Source organism: Natator depressus, chromosome 4 (genome assembly GCF_965152275.1).
Source record: "Natator depressus isolate rNatDep1 chromosome 4, rNatDep2.hap1, whole genome shotgun sequence".
Classification (NCBI taxonomy): Eukaryota; Metazoa; Chordata; order Testudines; family Cheloniidae; genus Natator; species Natator depressus.
This window is the reverse complement of record NC_134237.1, coordinates 40,366,521-40,385,902: the sequence shown is the minus strand read 5'-3', so window position 1 is coordinate 40,385,902 and position 19,382 is coordinate 40,366,521. Positions and strand designations below refer to the sequence as shown.

At 42.8% G+C, this 19,382-nt stretch overlaps 1 protein-coding gene across 1 annotated transcript in view; it reads left to right on the top strand.

Annotated features, from left to right (window-relative positions):
• The first annotated feature begins 3,767 nt into the window (after window positions 1-3,767).
• Window positions 3,768-19,382, top strand: part of ANXA5 (annexin A5) — a 32,346-nt gene continuing 16,731 nt past the window's right edge. The window contains exons 1-4 of the mRNA XM_074950812.1: window positions 3,768-3,991; window positions 4,307-4,404; window positions 15,653-15,737; window positions 17,250-17,344. Of these exons, the coding sequence (XP_074806913.1) occupies window positions 4,396-4,404; window positions 15,653-15,737; window positions 17,250-17,344 (189 nt within the window). The 5' untranslated portion in view covers window positions 3,768-3,991; window positions 4,307-4,395. The remainder of the gene's footprint in view (window positions 3,992-4,306; window positions 4,405-15,652; window positions 15,738-17,249; window positions 17,345-19,382) is intronic.

Sequence of the window (19,382 nt, the reverse complement as noted above, 5' to 3'; positions counted from 1 at the left end):
TATAGTCTCCTTCATGGAGGCTGTCTTTATGAAGCTTTTTTTTTTTTTTTTTTTTGCTTCAGCACACTTGTTGACATTTTTTCCATCCTCACAGCCCCTTTAGTGGCTGCTGCCACAGTTGAGATAACTTGAGGAATTTCTTGTTTATTTTATGTAATTTAACACATTCAAGTCTGAAGTTAAATCAGTTTCTCTTCTTATCACTTCACATGCTTCTTTCCAACTTCTAAAGTGGGTATCAAGAAATAGTTTTCCATATTAAACATAGTACAAGCGACATTAAATCAGTGGAGCAAAACTTTATTATCCATGATATTCCGTAAAATTAAAATATGTATAACCCATGAATCAAACAGGAAATCTGGGGAGAAGACAAGTTTCTCTAATGAGATCTTTCAAATCACATTAAGATGGTGATATAAAATACATGACCGTAAGTGAGATGTCAGTCATCCAGTCAGAATAATTCTGTATGTCGGATTACCTGGTTTTAAACAATGTTTCTTTCAAGTAAGTCAAAATCTGAAAGCCAGACCATTCAAAACCTACATCGTAATTCTAGGGCCTGAGGAGGCTCTCTGGAGTTAGAAGGTCTGGAAGAGCATGGGCTCCTGGTTGGCTTGGTAGTGGGTTTTTGTCTTTCCAAAGAAGTGTAACTGCATTAGAGCTGGTCAGATAATGTTCACTGAATAATTTATTAGAAAAATTGGTCTACAATTGAGTGAATATTTTCCCACATTTACCTAGCTTTATAGAACACTTTTTGCATCAACAAAGCTGATGGTAAAACCTTTGTGTAAACCTACTGATTTAGCATATGTCATGGCAAAGTGGGATTATGACTTTACTAGTGGATTTCTACACATCTTGCTAATTGCTGACTTTAGGATACTATTAAGTCCACTTGCTACTTGTCCAATTAATTATCCTCCCCCTTTATAGGGATTCTACTGTATGGATCTGAGTGATGAATATGATCTGATTGAGTTTCACTTTACTATGCTCCAGCAGTTGTGGTTCTCTCTGCCTGGTGCCATCTTTGTGTATGCAGTTACATAAGTATTTACATGCCTCAGTCTGACTTGGTTGGTTTAAAACTCTATTAACTTTCCAAGTTTGGATCCAACTGCAGGTTGATTCTCTTGCTTTCCTTCATCATAAAGTTGGAAATCTGGTTCCAAAGTACTGTTATCGCCTATGTAAAGAAAGAAACTGTCTTTCACTTTTGTACTGTGAGACCTGAATACTTTAGGTCTAAAAGCAACCAGCTTGAACTCTTGGAAATGTTTTTGGAAACAATTTCAAAAGCTATAAAACTCTGCCATTTGAGGCCCTGATCTGGAATCTGATCCATATGGGTGCACCGCTGTGCCCACGTAAAGCTCCATTACCTTCAGTGAGACTCTGCATGTCTGCAAAATTAAGATTGCAGAACCTAACATGATACATGCTTTAACCAGCAAATGTTGTAGTTTTAGGCCCCAGTCCTGCAAAGAGAATCCTTGGGCCTATGTGGAAGTAAGTGGGGCTCTGGAAGTGAAGAGATCAACCTGACAGTCTCTCTTCACAGTATCAGGAGGACCATAGGTTTCAGAGTCCCTCCCACACATTGTTTGTAAGAAAACATCCTTATAATAAACTCTCCCCAAAATATTAAAATATATTGCAACACATTAGACTCTGATTCTATTCCTTTATCCTATTTCCTTTGATTGTTAATGTAGTGTCTAGGCAAAATGAAGAACTAGGCAAAACAACTGACTCTCCTCCCCCACAATTCTACTGTTCTGTCCATGTTGACACAGATAAATAAATACACACGTTTAAATTGTGTTGAAGTAGCTATAGTAAAAAAAAACAAACAAAAAAATCCCCCACCCTCATTTAAAGAGATCGCATTCATACACTGTCTTGGCAAAGGGCAGGGTGCCAATTTCTCCTTATGCTATAATTTCTGCTTGTTCTTGCTGCCCAAAGCAAGTAGATTTAGACTCCCATGTGATCGAGGAAACAGGATTTCAGCTCTCGGCAGGGAAGACACTACACAATATAGCATATAGTCTGTGTGAGTATCTTTTCTGAGTTCCCTCCACTGTACTTGGCTTACTAGAGGGTTCTTACTCTTGTTTAGGACATCCCAGATAGGAAAAAGCTGCACAGAAAAGCCCTAATGTCCACAGATGTCCTGCTCCAACTCTTGGATAAATTGGTTGTTCAAGTTGGATGGCCTTAACCAATATTATGAAACAAAACAATGTCTTAAATGTACTCAATTCTTAATTTATCTGTGTCATCCCAAAGTATTTTACAAACATAGGCTCTAACTGTGCAAGCTGTTCTGTGCTGATGGACCCATGTGCCAACACAGAGCCGCACTGATTTGAATGAGGCTCTGTAAAAGCATGGGGAATCTACCTGAATGGAACAGCTTGCTGGATCTCGGTGGAGGCATTAACTAAATTAGCTGGAGGAGGGAGGTGGCTTTAGCTATTCCCATTCAAACAATGCTCTGGGTGTTCTTCCATGCTAGGGAGAGAGGGGGGAAAGAAAAATAGTAGGGAATTCTATATTGCTACTAAGGTTTTCTCATCTATGGGGTACTTAAACTATAGTGAAACTAGGCAACCTCTTAATGACCCACTGTAACTTCAAAGTGTTGCACAGGCAGGGCAGACAATATATGGAGTAAAGAAAGTTAATCTCTGGCTAGGTCATACTAATAAGAGGGAAATTTTAAAAATCAGTGCAGGCTTGTTAAGTCTTGTTCATAATGATGATAGGGCCAGCTCCTGCTTCAGCTGAAATTAATGGGAGTTTTGCCATTGACTTCAGCTGGAGCAGGATTGGGGCTGAGGCCTTTATTTTGAAGGCGGAGCCTTCCACAGCAGTACATTTGTAGTCTGTTTTCTGAAAAGTACCGCTAATTGCAACCTCCCAGACCATGGGAAGGCTGTCGTTTAAAGGCAATCCTGAGTGAGCCTCCTTGTGACATATAAAGAAGGCCCAAAACATATTTTTCATTTCTGTTGTTTTTTTCCCCCCATTAGAAATGTAAGTGTGGGCTACCCAGTGTTTTCTGGCCAAGTATCAAGGCAGTAAGACTTGTGCATGGGACGGAGGGGAAAGGGGTTTTAGTCAGCCTCTTTAAAACTTATTTTTGATTGGTTACTCCCTATGTATTACCAACACCAGACAAGGCGGGGAGGAAAGATTGGGTACATGTTCCGGGTCTCTATAGATTGTATGGGGAGAGTTAGGTGCCAAGAAGGGGATATACAGAAGCCAACAACCTGAGTAAGGGGCTGCCTAAGCTAGCTGAGGGTGGGATGCAGAGGAAAGGGATGAGACTTAGGGTCCAGATCCACTAAGGCAGTGGTCTTCACTGCAAGGCCCACAAGCCAGTGATGGCTCCCCTTGACCCCAAGTTAAAGGCTTGACCCCATCTCCTTGTCATCCGTGGCTGAGAAACCCTGGCTCTATCCAGTGGTTGGCTTTCCAAGAAGGACATTCAGGAGCAAAAACCCGTGAAGACTTGAGAGTACTTAGTTGTTGTTTTTTTAAACCCCAGGCCCCATCTCCCCCAACATGCTCAGGCCAGCCTGCCTATCTTGCCCCTGTGTGCCTCATCCCTTAGCTAAGCCAGACAGCTGTGTAGGGGGAAAGTAACCCCAGCGTTACTTCCGAGGCGCCGCTCTCTGTCAGAGCCCAGCATGGCCGAGGGGGAGGGGAGATGACGCAGAGACCAGCAGGCCCCTTGGCCCAGCGCGCGAGGCGAAGCCGGCCCGAGACAAGCTCCCCGGGCCCGGGGGATTCCAGCGCTGGCCGCCCAGCAGCGGGCTGCGCAGACCGAGCTCGGCCCGGCGGGGGCGGGGGATGTGACATGAGCACCGGGCGTGGCCGGCGTTGCGGGGGCTGAGGCTCTTCGTTGCTCCGTGTAACTCGTAGCTGCTACAGCGCGCCAGGCTCGTGTCCGCACCCGGGGACATCCGCGGTGAGTAACCGGGGCGGGCGGCCGAGGCAGGGGATCGGGGGTCACCAAGGGGCGCAGAGCAGCCGTAGCGGGGCTGCCCTCCGTCTCCCTGAAGCCCTTTGCCGTGTCCTCCCTTCCGCGCCAGGAGGACGGGAGCGATGGGGGTGTCCAGGGATGGGCGTTGGCCCGGGGTTCCTGCTTCATTTCACCCGGCACAAACTCCAGCCTCCCCAACTCACATGTTTTTGGCTTGCAACGTTGCTCCGGCTTTGGAACGGAGCCGGTCTCCAGCGGGCTGCTTGGCCCCGGGCTCCGCATAACTTGTCTCTCCACTAGGCTGAGCTGCCCGGGGGAACGCAGGACGCGCCCTGTCTCTCTTGCAGCCCTTGCACGCTCGCTTTCCTGCCCACTGATCCTCAGGAGCCATGGCAAAGGTGAGTCACTTCGCTGCTCCCCTAATTTCGGGCTTTCGAAGGTTAAAAAGCTTCTGTATTGCCGTGGTAAGTGTTTGTGTGCGTGGCAAACTCACGCTGAAGCAGCATTTGATCAAATCGATGATGGTTCCTGTTGCTTTAAATCCATTCTGACTTTTCTTTCCCGGCTGGTGTTTGTTTAATAACCACAGCTCCATTTTAGTGTAGTGGGAACACGGTAAAAGTGCGGGAGTGAATGACATGGGCTTTCTTAGACTTCTCCAAAACTAGGCAACTTTCTTTCTAAACTGTCCTACTTTTCCTTTTTAAAAACGTTTGGCCTATCTCTAATAAACTCACGCCAAACTCCAAAGATGCTGAAACAAGAACTTGGACAACTCATCATAACCATGTGAGAGAAACCTCAGACAAACTTTTCCTCCCAGTTTCCTTTCATTTAGCCAAGTTTTCTGTAGTGCATATTTCTGATGTGCGTGGGTGTAGCCTTTTCTATTGGAGTAAGGAGAAGAAAAAAATTTCTTGATTTTTTTTTTTCTTTCCCCCTTTATTCTCTTCTGCCATTTAAATTGTGTGGCTTCTCAACACAGACAGTTTATGCTGAACTTCTCTGATAGATCCGTAAACTGCAAATCTATTCTAATGCTTTTTCAGCCATTTTTTCCCCAGAAAGTTTTATGCCTTTCTTATTAGTCATTCTCATTTTCAATGTTTAGTTTAGTTCTGTAATATTTTTAGGCTAAATGGTTGTTTGAAAAACAAACATAACAATAACCTCCCTATATGTTTATACAATCGCATCAAACACAAACACTCCACAGTGCCTGAAAAGCCAAAAAAACAAACTTAAAACTGCTGCTCCATAACTTCCAACTGTTTACACAAGTTATCAAATGTATGAGTACGTTCCAAGTGTGTAGTCTGTGGAATTATTTAATTATGCATCAAGTTGATCTTATATTAATGAGACTTACAGCAGTAGCTTTTAGCCTCAATATGCATTTTTTAACATCCCTCAATATTTACATAAATTAAGGGAAATCATTGCTCATTTAAACACTCTTCTGCTAAACTTTACTTTTTTGGTAAAGTTTGGATTGGATTGCTTAGACTCTTGTTATAAAACCCGTTTTCCTAGGGGTTTGGAATGGTTCCAAGATGCTGATTCTGCTCATGGTAGTCCAGTTGGGCACATGTAGGGCTTAATCATGGAAACAGATCTCTTGCACCTTTACAAAACCCCACTGACTTTGTGCAGAACTACCTTTAGCATATTTTTCTTTTTTCCCTTTTTAAAAAGCCGTAAGAGGCCATTCAATTTCCTCAGTCTACTTCAAATGAAAACTACATTTTATGTTGCCATGCTCTAATAAACAGTACCTCTGTGAAAATGCTATATCGCTCTTCCCCAGCATAGACTGATTAACAGCGAGACTTAGGTATCTAAAGAGGCAGATAGGCACCCAATCTGGCATTTAGACGCCACTGATGTTCGCAAAACCACTATTCAGGTGCTCCCTAACTGTATAAATGCTTACATTTCTGCAGGGAGGTGTGAGGGGGAGAAGAGGGGGAGATGTGCAAAAGCTACCAAAATCCTGCCACTAAGCTGCTCATTGTCCTCGCTCACTGCTAACTGCCAGGGGTTTCTCAAACTAGGCGTTCCCCTGCCCATCTCTCTTGCAGGGCCTGAACCGGTAGGTTTGCTCAGAGCATGCCTAACCACACAAAAGACAGCGGGGGTGAGCAGGCTGGGAATTTCGGGGTACTTGTCCTGTTTTACCCAATAGCCTAGTGATTAGGGCACTCACCTGGTATGTGAGAGACCCAGGTTTGAATCTCCAGTCTGCCTGTTTTGGGGCAGGGTCTTGAACGCACCTATTATGAGGGTGCTGTAATCACCAAGCTATATAGGCTGTTCTGGGATGAGTCTCTCTCTGTTTTCTTTTGAAGGTGTTTCATTTTGTAGAAATGTTTCTTGAGCCGAGACTTGAACCACAGGCTTAGACTCACACAGAGGACGTAGGCTTTGCGATGCCTGGGTGCCCTGCCACTATAGGTGCTGGAACTGGGGGTGCTACCGAACCCCCTGGCTTGAAGTGATTTCCATTATATACAGGGTTTACAGTTTGGTTTAATGGCTTTCAGCATCCTTACTGTAAAAATTGTTCCAGCCCCCCTTCCTGTAATCCAGTGGAATTCACAATCCTGAGTTATGTGCTCAGGGTCCCCATAGATTGTACGGGGAGAGTTAGGTGCCAAGAAGGGGGTATACGGAAGCCAACAACCTGAGTAAGGAGCTGCCTAAGCTAGCTGAGGGTGGGATGCAGAGGAAAGGGATGCGGCTTACGGTTCACCTCCACTAAGGCAGTTATTGCAAGGCCTACAAGCCAGTGGCGGCTCCCATTGACCCTAAGTGCGGCTCGCTAAGTTCCCTGTAAGCCGTGTGGAACCTAGAGAGGTTGGGTGTGGGCGGGAACTAGGGAGGGGAGCAAGTTGGGGCTTCCAGGGCTGTTGTGGGCCTCTGCCTCAGAGCTCCTTGCTGCCAGAGTGGGGAGAGGTGCCCCTCCCCTGAAGTTCCGTGCTGCCTGCCGGTAGGGGGGAGAAAGGCCCTTCCTGCTGCCTGCTGGCAGGGGAGAAAGAGGCCCCTTCCCCCAGAGGTATGTGCTGCCTGCCTGCAGGTGGGAGAGAGGCCCCTTCCCCCAGAGCTCTGTGCTGCCTGCTGGCAGGGGGGAGAAGGCTGGGGGGAGCCTGCCTGCACCCCAAATTCCTCATCCCTGGTCCCACCGCAGAGCTTCCTGCCAGCCCATCAGTCAAGCACCTATCTCTGCTTGCGATTCTCAGCTTAAACCCTTTCCTGGAGTTAGGTAGAGGTAGAGAGAGAGAGAGAGACTCTCTCTTCACCTCATTACAGCCTATAGCCCAATGTTTAAGACTCTGTCATGGATTGTATAAATGCAAGTTCAAGTCTGTGCTCTGCCTAAGTTAGATCAGGTTAAAAGCACGGGGCTGTTCAGTATTATGTGGAAACACACACATGAAAAATTCCTGACAACTTTCCTCTGGTTGGCTTTTGCGTGAGGCCTGATATGGTAGGTGTACTCTGAGAACACTACTGGATCGAGCCTGATTGGGGAGATAGGATGGAAAAACACCTAAGCTGACAATCTCGTTAGGGCTTTGGCATGAGCTAGGGCTCAGAGCTGCTCATTAGCTGTGGGGAGGAGTCAGGATTTAGGTGGCTTTGCGCATGTCGTGCGGGGCAGACTTACGCATATAGGGGACATGAGGTACCTACAGAAAGACAGCTGAGTGATGGTTTTGAAAATGTTGGTGGCACCTAAATGTTGAGCGTAAGCACCTTAATACCTTTATGGGTCTAGCCCTGAGATACGAGCTGAGCAGGTCCTTGGCTGGTGTAAATTATCATTGCTTTCTTTGAAGTCAGTGGATCTCTGAACATTTATATCCACTGAGGATCTGCACCTAGATCTCTAAGGCCTGATCCATCTTTCACTGAAGTCAAAGGACATCTTGGACATTATTCCAGGGGCTTCCACCATACTAGACTGGGCCTCTAGTTTTTACATGTTGCTGTTTTTTTCCTCTGTGTGTTTATGCAGCCATGGAGGACTGTATTTGGAAGTGTTCTCAACATTTTTAGCCATAATTGATCCCAGAGAGAGACAGAACCTTTTAGAAAGTGTGCAGAATAAGCTCCATTTCATTGTGCACACATTCATATGTATATATACAAATGCACACTGTTTTCTTAGTGTCTGGCCCAGATAACTTCATAGCATTTTTGAAACAGTGCTATTAAATTAAAATGCAAATCAAAATAAAAATGAAATGTAAATAAAACTATTGCCATCTAATTGTATGTGTGTGTTGAACTGAAGGTTCACAGAGTTTGTAATAGTTATACAGTGCAACATAGTCAGCTTTAATAAAAGTATATATATGCTTAATCACAAATAGTTGAAAAGGTTCAGTAATATATTTTCTTCAGTGTTTCACCTAATCCTTTAAATATTTTGTTATGCCTAGTAATGGCAGAAAAAATATTTTAGTTGTTAGCATTTCTGTGTGCTACCTTTCCAGCAGAGGAAGGTTTATTTATCTTGTGGAATAGTTGTAATAACATGGCTACGCTGTAGTGTAGTACAATTTCTAGATTGAACTCTGGGCATCCCTGTTCACAAGGTGCCTTTGTAATTGGAGGAATGCTGTTGACCTAAAAGGGTTGGCTTTCCTCACACTGCTGCACTCACTAAAGCTGAGAAGGGGCAACAGGGGATGGATCACTTGATGATTACCTGTTTTGTTCATTCCCTCTGAAGCACTTGGCATTGGCCACTGTCGGAAGACAGGATACTGGGCTAGATGGTCTGACCCAGTACGGCCGTTCTTATGTCATTGTACGCCAGAAATATTTTCCTAGTTTTCAGTTGACCTAGATGCACTGGAAACAATGCCTACTGATGTGGGTTTATTTAAAAATAATAATTTTAAAAAATGGGAGCATTAAGAAACCTTTCTGTTTATAAAATAATGGTTGGATCTGACAATCCCAATATACTTGGGTCCCAGTCCTGCAAACTGTCATGTGCTTTCTTTCAAGCACATGGGTAATCTCATTGAGTTCAATATCATTCAGTGAGATTATTTTTCATGTGCTTAAGTACATGTGTGTTTGCAGAATTGAGCCTTGACTAGTCTCACTGACTTCATTGAGGCTACTTGTGTAAGGACTCTGCATGAACAAATGTTTCAGAGTAAGCCCCTAAATGATTGCATAATTAGGTTTCTCTCCTCTCCTCTTCTGTTTCTTTGGGCAACTGGTGTCAGGATCAGCCTGCACATGTTCTGTGCTAATGTCCAGGAACTGACTCATTGGCTCCCACTTGGATACTGTGTAATTCTTTCCTTTGTCAGAAGTTTAAGTTTAGTAGAACAAACATGGATGGAGTCTATTAACTGGAGCTTAGCTTTTCTCCTTTAAACCTATGTGTCTAGATGGCCAACATGAAAAATGACAAGAGCAGTGTTTTGTAAGTGTCTTTTTTTTTTTTAAAAAGCCCAGCGGTCAGGGTGTTCCTCAAGGAGGGGAGACCTCTGTTCAATTTCCTGCTCTAAATCAGGCAGAGTAAGTATTTGAACCCAGGTCTCCCACATTTTGGGTGAATGGGCTATGGGTTATAAGTAGGCTAACCCCTGGGCTATGGGGTATAAGACCTGTGCCACCATTTTTTATGGGAAAGGAATGACCTAGGTTACATGTCTAACTTCAGGAGAGTTTTTCACGGTTGAGAATCCTAAGCAGAGGGAGGCATCTCCTGGTAGTCACCTAACTCCCTGTAAGGGGCAGGGCATAGGGAGTCTGGGCACCTGACTCAGGGCTGTGGCTTCCGCTTGGTGGCAAAGCACTGAAACATTAGACCCTGTAAAGTTGAGTCTAAAGTCCCCTTTTGTGGATCTAGTCCTTGGTGTCTTTGAACCCCACATCTCCCAGTGAGATCTTGTCCTTTAGCAAAACTTGCAGCCCAAGTTTTGGAGTGCAGAAGAAATAAAAGGATTGTTACATAATACAGAATGGAAGCAGAAAAGATTAACTTTTTAAAAGTTGTTTCTTGATATTGTGGTGTGTGTGTGAGAATTTAAAGATAAACCATCCACTTATTTTGAAACTTACGTTATCCCACTTTCCCTTGTTGCTGTCTGTCTGCAGGCATCTGTGCTGGAATGATCTAATTGCAGGCATGTCTCTCGGAACTTGCTGTCTTTACAGTGTAGCATTCCTATTCCATACAGATAATTTGAGCTGGTACATGTAATTTCTAAAGAACTTAGTGAGTGAATTGGTGAACTTGGTAGGATTGAGAATGAGAATAGTGTTTAGTGTTGCTATCATGATATTTTGTCTGTTCAAACCCTGGTTGTTTCATATTTTACAACCTACAGTGTAAGTTATTGTTTAGTAAGAGATCACATCAGATTTCAAACAGGTTTATAACTGAAACTCATGTTGTTTGTGATTTCATTACTACCCATATACTTAGGGCTCTCTTCCTAATACATGATCTAGTGCACAAAATAAAAACTTACTTTTGATATATTGGTGTTATGATGAGCCTTTTGTGTGTGTGTTTGCAGCAGTGTACACAAGAGTATCAAGAAAGGCACCTAAAACCTTTATGGAGCTATAGTAGAAAAGAAACACAAATAGGTTATGAAACAGAAGTCCCATATGAAATATTACCTGTCCCTTAATTCACTGATTTTAGATTCACTAGTGAAAGTCTGGAATTCATGAAATCATGGTCCATCTAAAAGAGCTAGACTGCTCCTTTATGAATGTTAAGCTCTATTTAATGCAAAAACTTTTGTCTTCTGGTAACAGCTTTAGAGTGTCATACGTTTGCATAGGGCTATAGTTTTTTTTGTTTGAGGGAAAAAATTGTGCATCCCTGATTGGAGCTCAGAGACGCTCCTAATTTCCTGAATTTTATACCCTTGGGGGAGATCCTCCTCTCGTGTAACTTGTCATAGTTTCACTGAAGTCCAATTTTATAGATAATTGACTTCAGTGGAGCCATGGCAGTTTATACTAGGATTGTCCCTTCAGTCTTCAATGTTCCATATCTGTGGCCATCATCTTTCTAGGTGAGAAAAACTGAATGTGTTTCCATTTGGAGCCTGTCAATGCCCCTCCTTCAGTGGCCAAAATGAGTCACTTGAGAAATGCAAGGCACTTCCTCCGTCCCCTGGCCTGAGTCCACTGTCACCCTAACACTCTCAGCTCTTGCCTGGTGGCCTTGGGAGTGAGAAACCTGGACTGAAAAGTCAAATTACTAATAGACCGCAGAACTGGCCACCTGTGGAAGATTTTAATATAGAATTTTTTTTTTTTTTTTTTTTTTTTTTAAATCTAGCATGCTCACATTAGCCTGCCACAACATAGTTAGATTGCTGGGTCACACTGATAAGTTCTAAAAAGGTGAATGAGTAGGTTTCTATAACACAGGGCTGAAAACACATGAGTTCTGTTTTACATTAGTGCTTGCACCATTGCTGGAAAATGATTTTGTATTATGGGTACACAATTTCTTACTACAGATGCAGTCTCTAAGATCGGTATAAGTAAGCTATGTAGAAGGGTAACCCTGCTACTGTCTAAAAGGCTGTGATATGAGCTATGTGGCAGGGCCATTTTATAAGTCCAATAAATACATACAGTGGCAATATAGGCTATAGCAACTTTGCTTCAGAGTGGAATGTGTAGCATGCAAATTAACTCTAATACTCAGAATGTTTTTCTAGCTTACATCTATGCCAAAAAATTTCAGGAATCTTTGGGCAACCTCAGTAAACCCAGAGACTTTCTACAGTACGCTTTGCAAGTGAGAATTATGAAAGATTTGCTTTAGTTAACAAAACTAAAAAAAGATACTGGAGAGAGTGACTCTTGATCAAAGATGCTATCTTTATGTTTAACTTGGCTAAAAGATGACTAAGGAACTTAGGATCATTAAAAGGAGGTTTAGAAATTGTTCAGGGCGATTCCAGTTGGGTATAATTGGATAAGCAAAGGAAAACCTGAGGCTAGAAACCAGAAACCACTTTCTAAATGTGAGGCCTAAGAGACTGTGGAATAGTTTCCCAGGGGAAATGATGATAGTCTTAGATAATTGAAACCATGGAACTATGTAAAGCCCTAGAGAATATTCTGTTGAATAACCCTGCATTGGCAAGGGGTATGGACAAGGTTACCTGATGGAGGTCTTTTTTTTAATCTGTCTGATTTGCTAAATTAACTTCTGTTTGTTAATGTGATCAGTAGGGACTTTTTTCACCCACTTATTTCCAAGGGCTATTGAGAAAAGACAATGAATATATGCTGTAAGCCTTATAGTAGAAACACTGCCCATTGTTTGAAATTGAAAAAGAAAATGCTACAAGGGGAGTATCTCATCCCTCATGTATGTTGTGAACAGAAGTCTGGTAGAAATGTTGTATTGTGCTGTTAAACAAGGTGATTCTGTATATGTTTAAATGCTGATGTGGTGGTGGTGAATTTGTTTGTTAACCTTAGTGCTTCTCAGAGTGTGAGATGAGATGAGATTAACTTGAGACACATGGCAACGCTCCCACTAGGGCATGATGCAAACTTGGCTTGCGAAACTATTACTTTCAGTGTGCACTGAGGCTGGTTACAGCTCAAATGCCAGTTCTACGCTTTCTCCTTTCCATTCTGGCAGATTTCCTCTCTCCGCCCCCCGCCCCCCCCAATGCAAAATCACTTCCACCAATTTGTAACAATAGCACTGAGTAATTGAAATTGCTAAACTGAGGTCAGGACTTCCTCCCAGAAGCCAGGTGGCTATATGGCTTGTAAAATATGGTTGAAGAGAAATAAATTATTTTCTGGGTTTCTACTGTATTTGTGTGTGTTTGCATGTGTCCTTGTTGGTATTTTGAACTGTACCTGAATGTTGACTGGAATTTTGGGGGGAGGGAATATTCAGCTGATGCACAGACAGCTTATTGACAACAGACTGGGCTAGAATAATGAGGAGCAGGGTTTGGTATAAGAAGCCATGTCTTTGAAAAGGCCCTGGGATTATTCAATACACTGCTGAAGGTTATGTGAAATGAACATCTAGAATAAGACAACATAAATACTTGCCCTGGGAGTAAAAGTGTTATAAAATTTAATTGAAAATGTACAGCGTTTTTATAGGTGTTGTTTTTTTTAAGCATCTGATTGGGGCTAATAAAGGATTATATCCCTACTATGGAAACCTGGAAGATAGTCATGTACAGCAGGGTGGATTTGATTTAAATGACTAGTCAGGAAGACTCTATTTAATCATGGTTTTCTACATAAAAGTGCATTCTTCTTGATTGTTATAACCTTAATACATATTCTTCACAACTCAGAGATAGATGTAGGTTTCATTTTTAGAAGGTACACATTAAACATTTTTAAACAGTGATTTATTTTGAAAACTTTTCAGATTAGTTTTACAGCTATATCAGAAAATGAATGATTGTTTGATAATTTCATTTACCAAAGGTAATTGAAGCAGAAATTTATGAAGTCATTGGGAAGTGAATATCTCTAATTCAACAGGCTAATCATTAATATTTGGAGGATTTTCTTGCCATGCTGTATTAGGAGGAGAACATCACCAGACAGACATTTAAATTGTTTTATTTAACTAAAACAACAACATTAAGTATTCTGGATTTTTTTCTTCACAGCAAACAGAATATTTTAACAAAACAAACATATGTCCCTCGCTTCTCACATTTATCTCCAGACTTCTTCTCCTTGTCCCGATCTATTCCGCCCCCAACAATCTTATATTCGTTGAACTTTTTGAAACTTTGCACTTTTAGAGAGAGGTAAGGGATTGACTCTGTGTACACAAATTTGCAGAGGGACAATAGAGTTGAGGTCCGTTATTTCTCACCTCTATTTATTTAAAAACATTTTTGCTGTTAACAAGCATGTTATCTCTGGAGAGACAAATCCACAGTTCGAGAACTGCAAAACTAAGCATCTCTGATGGCATCTTCTAGACTGAGCACTGAGTAGATAGAAAGATTTTTCTAAATAATCTATTCAGAAGCCTGTGGAGTCCCATAAAATTGGGTCCCTAATCTATGAACTATTGGAACTCATTTACAAAACTTTTCTTAAACATTACATGAATATATTGTCTCGTACTATAGAATTAGAATGTATAATCCCTATTCCATGATGAGATATCTTTGAGCTATAATGTATCTTTATCTTTAGATAAGTTTTTTCCTCAAAAAGCATTTTATCAAAAAAATCAGATTTATTTTTTTATTTAAAAAAAAAATCATTGATTTTTTTTTTATCCACCCTGATGTACAGGGAGATTAAAAAAACCAAACAGACATTAGTTTTTGTTTTTTTTTAAATCAAGTTGGTTTTCAGAAGAAATTCTAGAGATTCCTTTTGGTTTTGTCCACTTTCAGGGCCCTTTATAGCTCTACCTTTCTCTACTTACTCATTCCTGTTTCTTAATATGTCCACCCACCACCTCTGCTCTGCCAGCAGTACCAGTCTCAACTGTCCACTTCTCCAATAAATGCCTTATACGTGTGACGTCGTCGTCATGCTGATCGCTGCCTTTCTGCTGTGATGCCTACAAAGAAATCTTCCAGTGAATGATGCCTAGGCTTGGGGTAGAGGGGAAAAGGGAAAAAAAAAAAAAAATTTTTGTGTGTGTGTGTGTATGTAAATTGCATTTGCTCTGGTGTTTCCTCTCTTCCCATCCCTAGTATGTCACTTGTCTTAAAATTGCAAGATTTTGAGGACAGGGATTTTGTCTACCTAGCGCAATACAATGGGGGCCCTGCTCTGCAGTGTTTAGGGGGCCCAGTCAGAGATATAACTGCTACATAGTAACTCCTGTTAAATTATATGGGACTTTTCCATAAGGGTGGCTAATTCTCATGTATTTGATTCTAAAAGAGAACTTCTGAAGGTGATGTACAATGGAAACAGTGTAATCATTTGTGTGTGTGCATATGCCCATGTGCTGACCCTTTCATTCTTATGTTATGACCTATATTGCCTATTGTGACTTATTTCTTACCAAATTTAGCTGGGCCATTCAATAACAAAAGTGCTCATGTGAAAGGAAACAGGAAATATAGTTGAATACAATTGTAGATTTTAAAGTGTCATATTGTTTTTTAGAAGAGTATCATGAAACTTCTTAAAATGTGGTGCTGTGTGGCAGATCTATAAAATCTTGTTCTTCAGATAGGTGATGTACCTCTTGCTTTCTGTGTCTGGGGTCAATTCTTTTAAAACTGCATGAGTGTCCCTAGGATTCTGTGTACACTTCTTCCTAGGACATATCCTGTATGTAAATATAAAGCCACAAATGTTAGAGGTGCCATGCCACCATGTTGCTTTCAGGTGCTAATGTTTAAGGCCCTGGTCTTGCAAACCGCTTCACACAAATGGACTCATGCTTCTGGTAGCTCCTGCATACACTGAACTGAAACTACATTAGCATCTGTCTAGTAAGAATTGTGTTTAGATATTGTAGTGAGAACTGGTTTAAACAGCATTTTTCTAGCAAAAAATTTAACATTCAGATCTCCGTCCCAAATCACAGCTGGGATCCTAATATGAGCAGATGTGCAGTGGACTCATTAAATAAGCTGATATCTGCTGCTTCATGGCATTTTTCTCCTCTAGCTCTCAAGAGGCACCGTGAAGGACTTTGCTGGTTTTGATGCCAGAACTGATGCTGAGACTCTCCGTAAGGCAATGAAAGGATTGGGTAAGAATTATGGATATGACAGCTCAGAGGAAGTTATTTCTATCAGCTAGATGGGAAGCTCTTCGTTTTCCTTTTCTGACACAATATAATGGCTGTGTACTGAAGTTTTACATTAGCTAAAACAAAGATAAGAGATTTTTAATTTTTACATCTGATGGAATTATAACCCTGTGAACGCAGGAGTCAGGGTTTGTTCCAGTTCTGGTTTTGCCATCCTCAAGAAAGTTCACCCCTAGCCTGACACAGGGAGATGCAAGTCACTTCCCTTATTCAAAAGCAGGGGCGTGTGCAGGAAATCAAGTTTGGCCCCTTTTGCAGGGGCACATTCTGTTCCCCCATCCCTTGCCCCAGCTTGCTCTTCCCTCCACACCCCTCCCCCTGGCTCCGGCAGGAGCTTGCTCTTCCCTTGGCCCGGAAGGAGCTTGTTCTTCCCTCATGCCCGCACTGGCAGGAGCTCACTCTTCTCCCTCCACCCTGGCAGGAGCTCACTTCCCCCCTTTCCATCCTCGCTCCTGGGGCTGGAGGAGTCCTGTGCCCCGGATGATTGCTGGGGGGTGTCCGTGCCCCTGCTCCCCCCCCCCTGCCCCCTTTGTGCACGACCCTGTTCAAAAACTGCTGCCCTAGCTTGCATTCCCTACTCCCTTGGTCTTTATGAGGCTAGTGGCAGGAGGGAATCAGTGGAGGTTTAGGGAGTCCCTTACTACACTTCTTCTATTGCAATCCACCCTTTCCCTCCTCTAACCAGACCTCCATATCAGGAATATTTGTGGGGGTAATGCAGAGCTGGAATAAGTTCTGTATCTTACAGAGAAACCCCCTTTCCTGGTGCTGTTCTTTGGGGGCACTTAGCTCTGCCCTGTGGCCCGTTTGCATCAGTATAATCAGAGTAAAGGGCCGGTAGGACTATGTGAATCTAGCCCTCTCTGAGCTTGGTGAGGCATAGGTATACTCTCTGTACCTCATTTTACCCATGTAGGACCACACTGTGATACCCCTACTCATGCTGCATCATAAATAGAATAGTAACTGCTCAGTGTGAATAAGGGTTTTGCCATCTGGTGCACATAAAGTAAGAATAGCATATAGCTACCCTAGCAGGGTTAATGACTAGATGCATCCCTGGTGTTAACTCCAGGGGTGCATTTAGCCTGAAGTAAATCACTGAGAATCACAGATGAGAAGTTTTACAGAAGTACAGAGTATGGTTAATTTCTGTGGCTGCTGTCTGTCATGTTGGGAGCTGCACCTGCAGTGGTATCCTGCCTGAGAGCAGCATGTTAGAACTCCATCCATTTTATTCTCATACCAGTGTGTCAGAATCTGATGGCATGGCTTGAGGTGTACTGAAATTTTCATCAGTGGCTATTTAAGTAAACTGCTGTCTGCTTTTTATCTTTGATTTAGTGACTCTTCATAGTGTTCAGCCCTCTCAAAGTTTACACCATTAGATTTTTAGAAAAGTTTTTATAGCTGTTCATGTTCTTTTTTTTCCCCCTCTTCAAATAACTTCAGGTACCGATGAAGAGGCTGTCCTGAAGATTCTTACTAGCAGAAGCAATGCTCAACGCCAACAAATTGCAGCGGCTTTTAAAACCTTATTTGGCAGGGTAAGAGGAGGAAGAAAGTACTTTAACAAATCAGCTGAATGGAACGCTCTCACAGTCCATCCACTCTTCCGTAGAATGTTCATTTAATGTGGTCCTGTGGTTCTGTTGTTTTGTCTGACTTTTCCTTTAAAACTATATCTTAATCACCAATGAAATAAGAATATTCAGTTTAGATTATCACACAGACATTACATTCTCTTTTCCATGTGCTCCTCCTGTGGAGTCTTCTGACCCAGTTTAGTCCAAACGGCATCTTCACTTTCCTATTACTCTTTGTGTGTTTCAAGCATTGATCCTTATTCCTGATATACAGAGAATATAAGAGTATTTTGATGCCAGAGGTGATTCTTGATCTAGTGGGACAGAATTCTCTGGTGCCTTGATTTCTGGCACATTTTGTAACTATCCAGTATTGCAAAAAGAGAGTAAAACTTAATTTGTTGGTAGATTAAAAGCAGTGCATTTCAGACAAACACAAATAACTAATTTCCTTATCCTGGCACTGTTGGATAAAGTGCACCTCTCCTTAAATCTTCGATCTGTTTAATCTTTATTTCAAATAGCAAGTGCAGTTAGAGAACACATTTTTTGTTTTGTTTTTAACTTTCTGCCCCACCCACCTCCCTGATAGCAATCACAGTGTTTTTTTATTTTGTTTAGCTACCAGTCATGCTAAACTCTACTTCCTAAATAATTGTAATACTGGAGATCCTGGTATACATCTCCCCCTTATCCGTTGTTTCGCATACCTGTCGCTCATCAATGGGGGAACGTGTTCCAATTCACGTCTGTCCTGATCTGCATATGCGTCGTTTGCAGTACTGTACTGTAAGTTGCAAATGACAGATATATGGACCGACGTGAAGTGGAACACATTTCTCTATTGATGAGCGACGTATATGTGACAGATGTGCGTAGCCCCGGTGGGCTGCGGCCCACCCACTTAACATCCAGGCCCACCCCACCCCAGCTCTGTTCCCGCCGCAGCACTTGCCCCACTATGCCTGCCCAGCGCTCCAGCTGGGGAGGGGGTCAGGATGTGGGGGCGTCCAAGCCCCTGACCCTGTCTGGAGCGCTGGGGCAAGCCCCTGAGCCTGTGGAATGGGACAAGCCTCCGTGCCCCGAATCCGTTCCCTGACTGGAGCACTGGGCGGGCGGAATGGGGCAAGCCCCCGATCCCACTCCCTGGCTGGAGTGGCTGGGCTGAGCAGGGCTGGGCCGAATGCTGGACGGGGTGTGTGGTGGGGGTGCACTGGTGCACATTTTTACTGGGCCCCCCATTTTTCCAGGAGCCCCTGGCCAGAGCATCTATCATCCACCCCCTTCCGCCCCCGCAAGGCTGGCTGGTGGGAGGGAGAGGCAGCCAGATCACTCCTATCCTTCCGCCTCCATCATTGCCTACCCACCCAAGTGTCCCCTCCTCCCTACGCCACTGCTGTTCCAGCAGGTCCCTGGTATACGTCATTTCAGTATTGGTGTCCCTTTTCCAGAACACAACCCCCAACATATACCGGGGACCTGCTGTAATTAGCATGTAAGATGCTAAAAAACTAAGACTATCCGTGTGCATTATAGGTAACAAGGATAAATAATTGTTCAAGCATTCTAAAAATCAAAAGCTTGTACTAGGAAAACCAGTATACAAGTAATGAAACAAACAACCGGTGGTGACTAAAGAGAAGGGATTGTGGGCCTCAGTTTCAAAGTGCCAGTGACTCCGTTGACTCCAGTTGGAGTGATGGGGGCTTGAAACTTTGGAAAATTGGCCCTGGCATATGGAGTCTTCTCCAAATCTAGATAGAGATTTCCAGATCTGTTTGGGGATTTAGACACTTTGTTGAAAAGCTCAGCCATTGTTCTTGTGTTCAGTATGAATAAGATAGTCCAGTTGAAGGGGAGGGTGAACATTTGTTAAAAACAGTATTTTTTAACATGCAAAAATCTCCTCCGTTTGCTGAAGTTGTATTAGTTCATTACTTTTATCCTGTTTAGTATCCTGCTTTTGCTTTCATCTAATAATTTTAGTCCTCAAATGAGG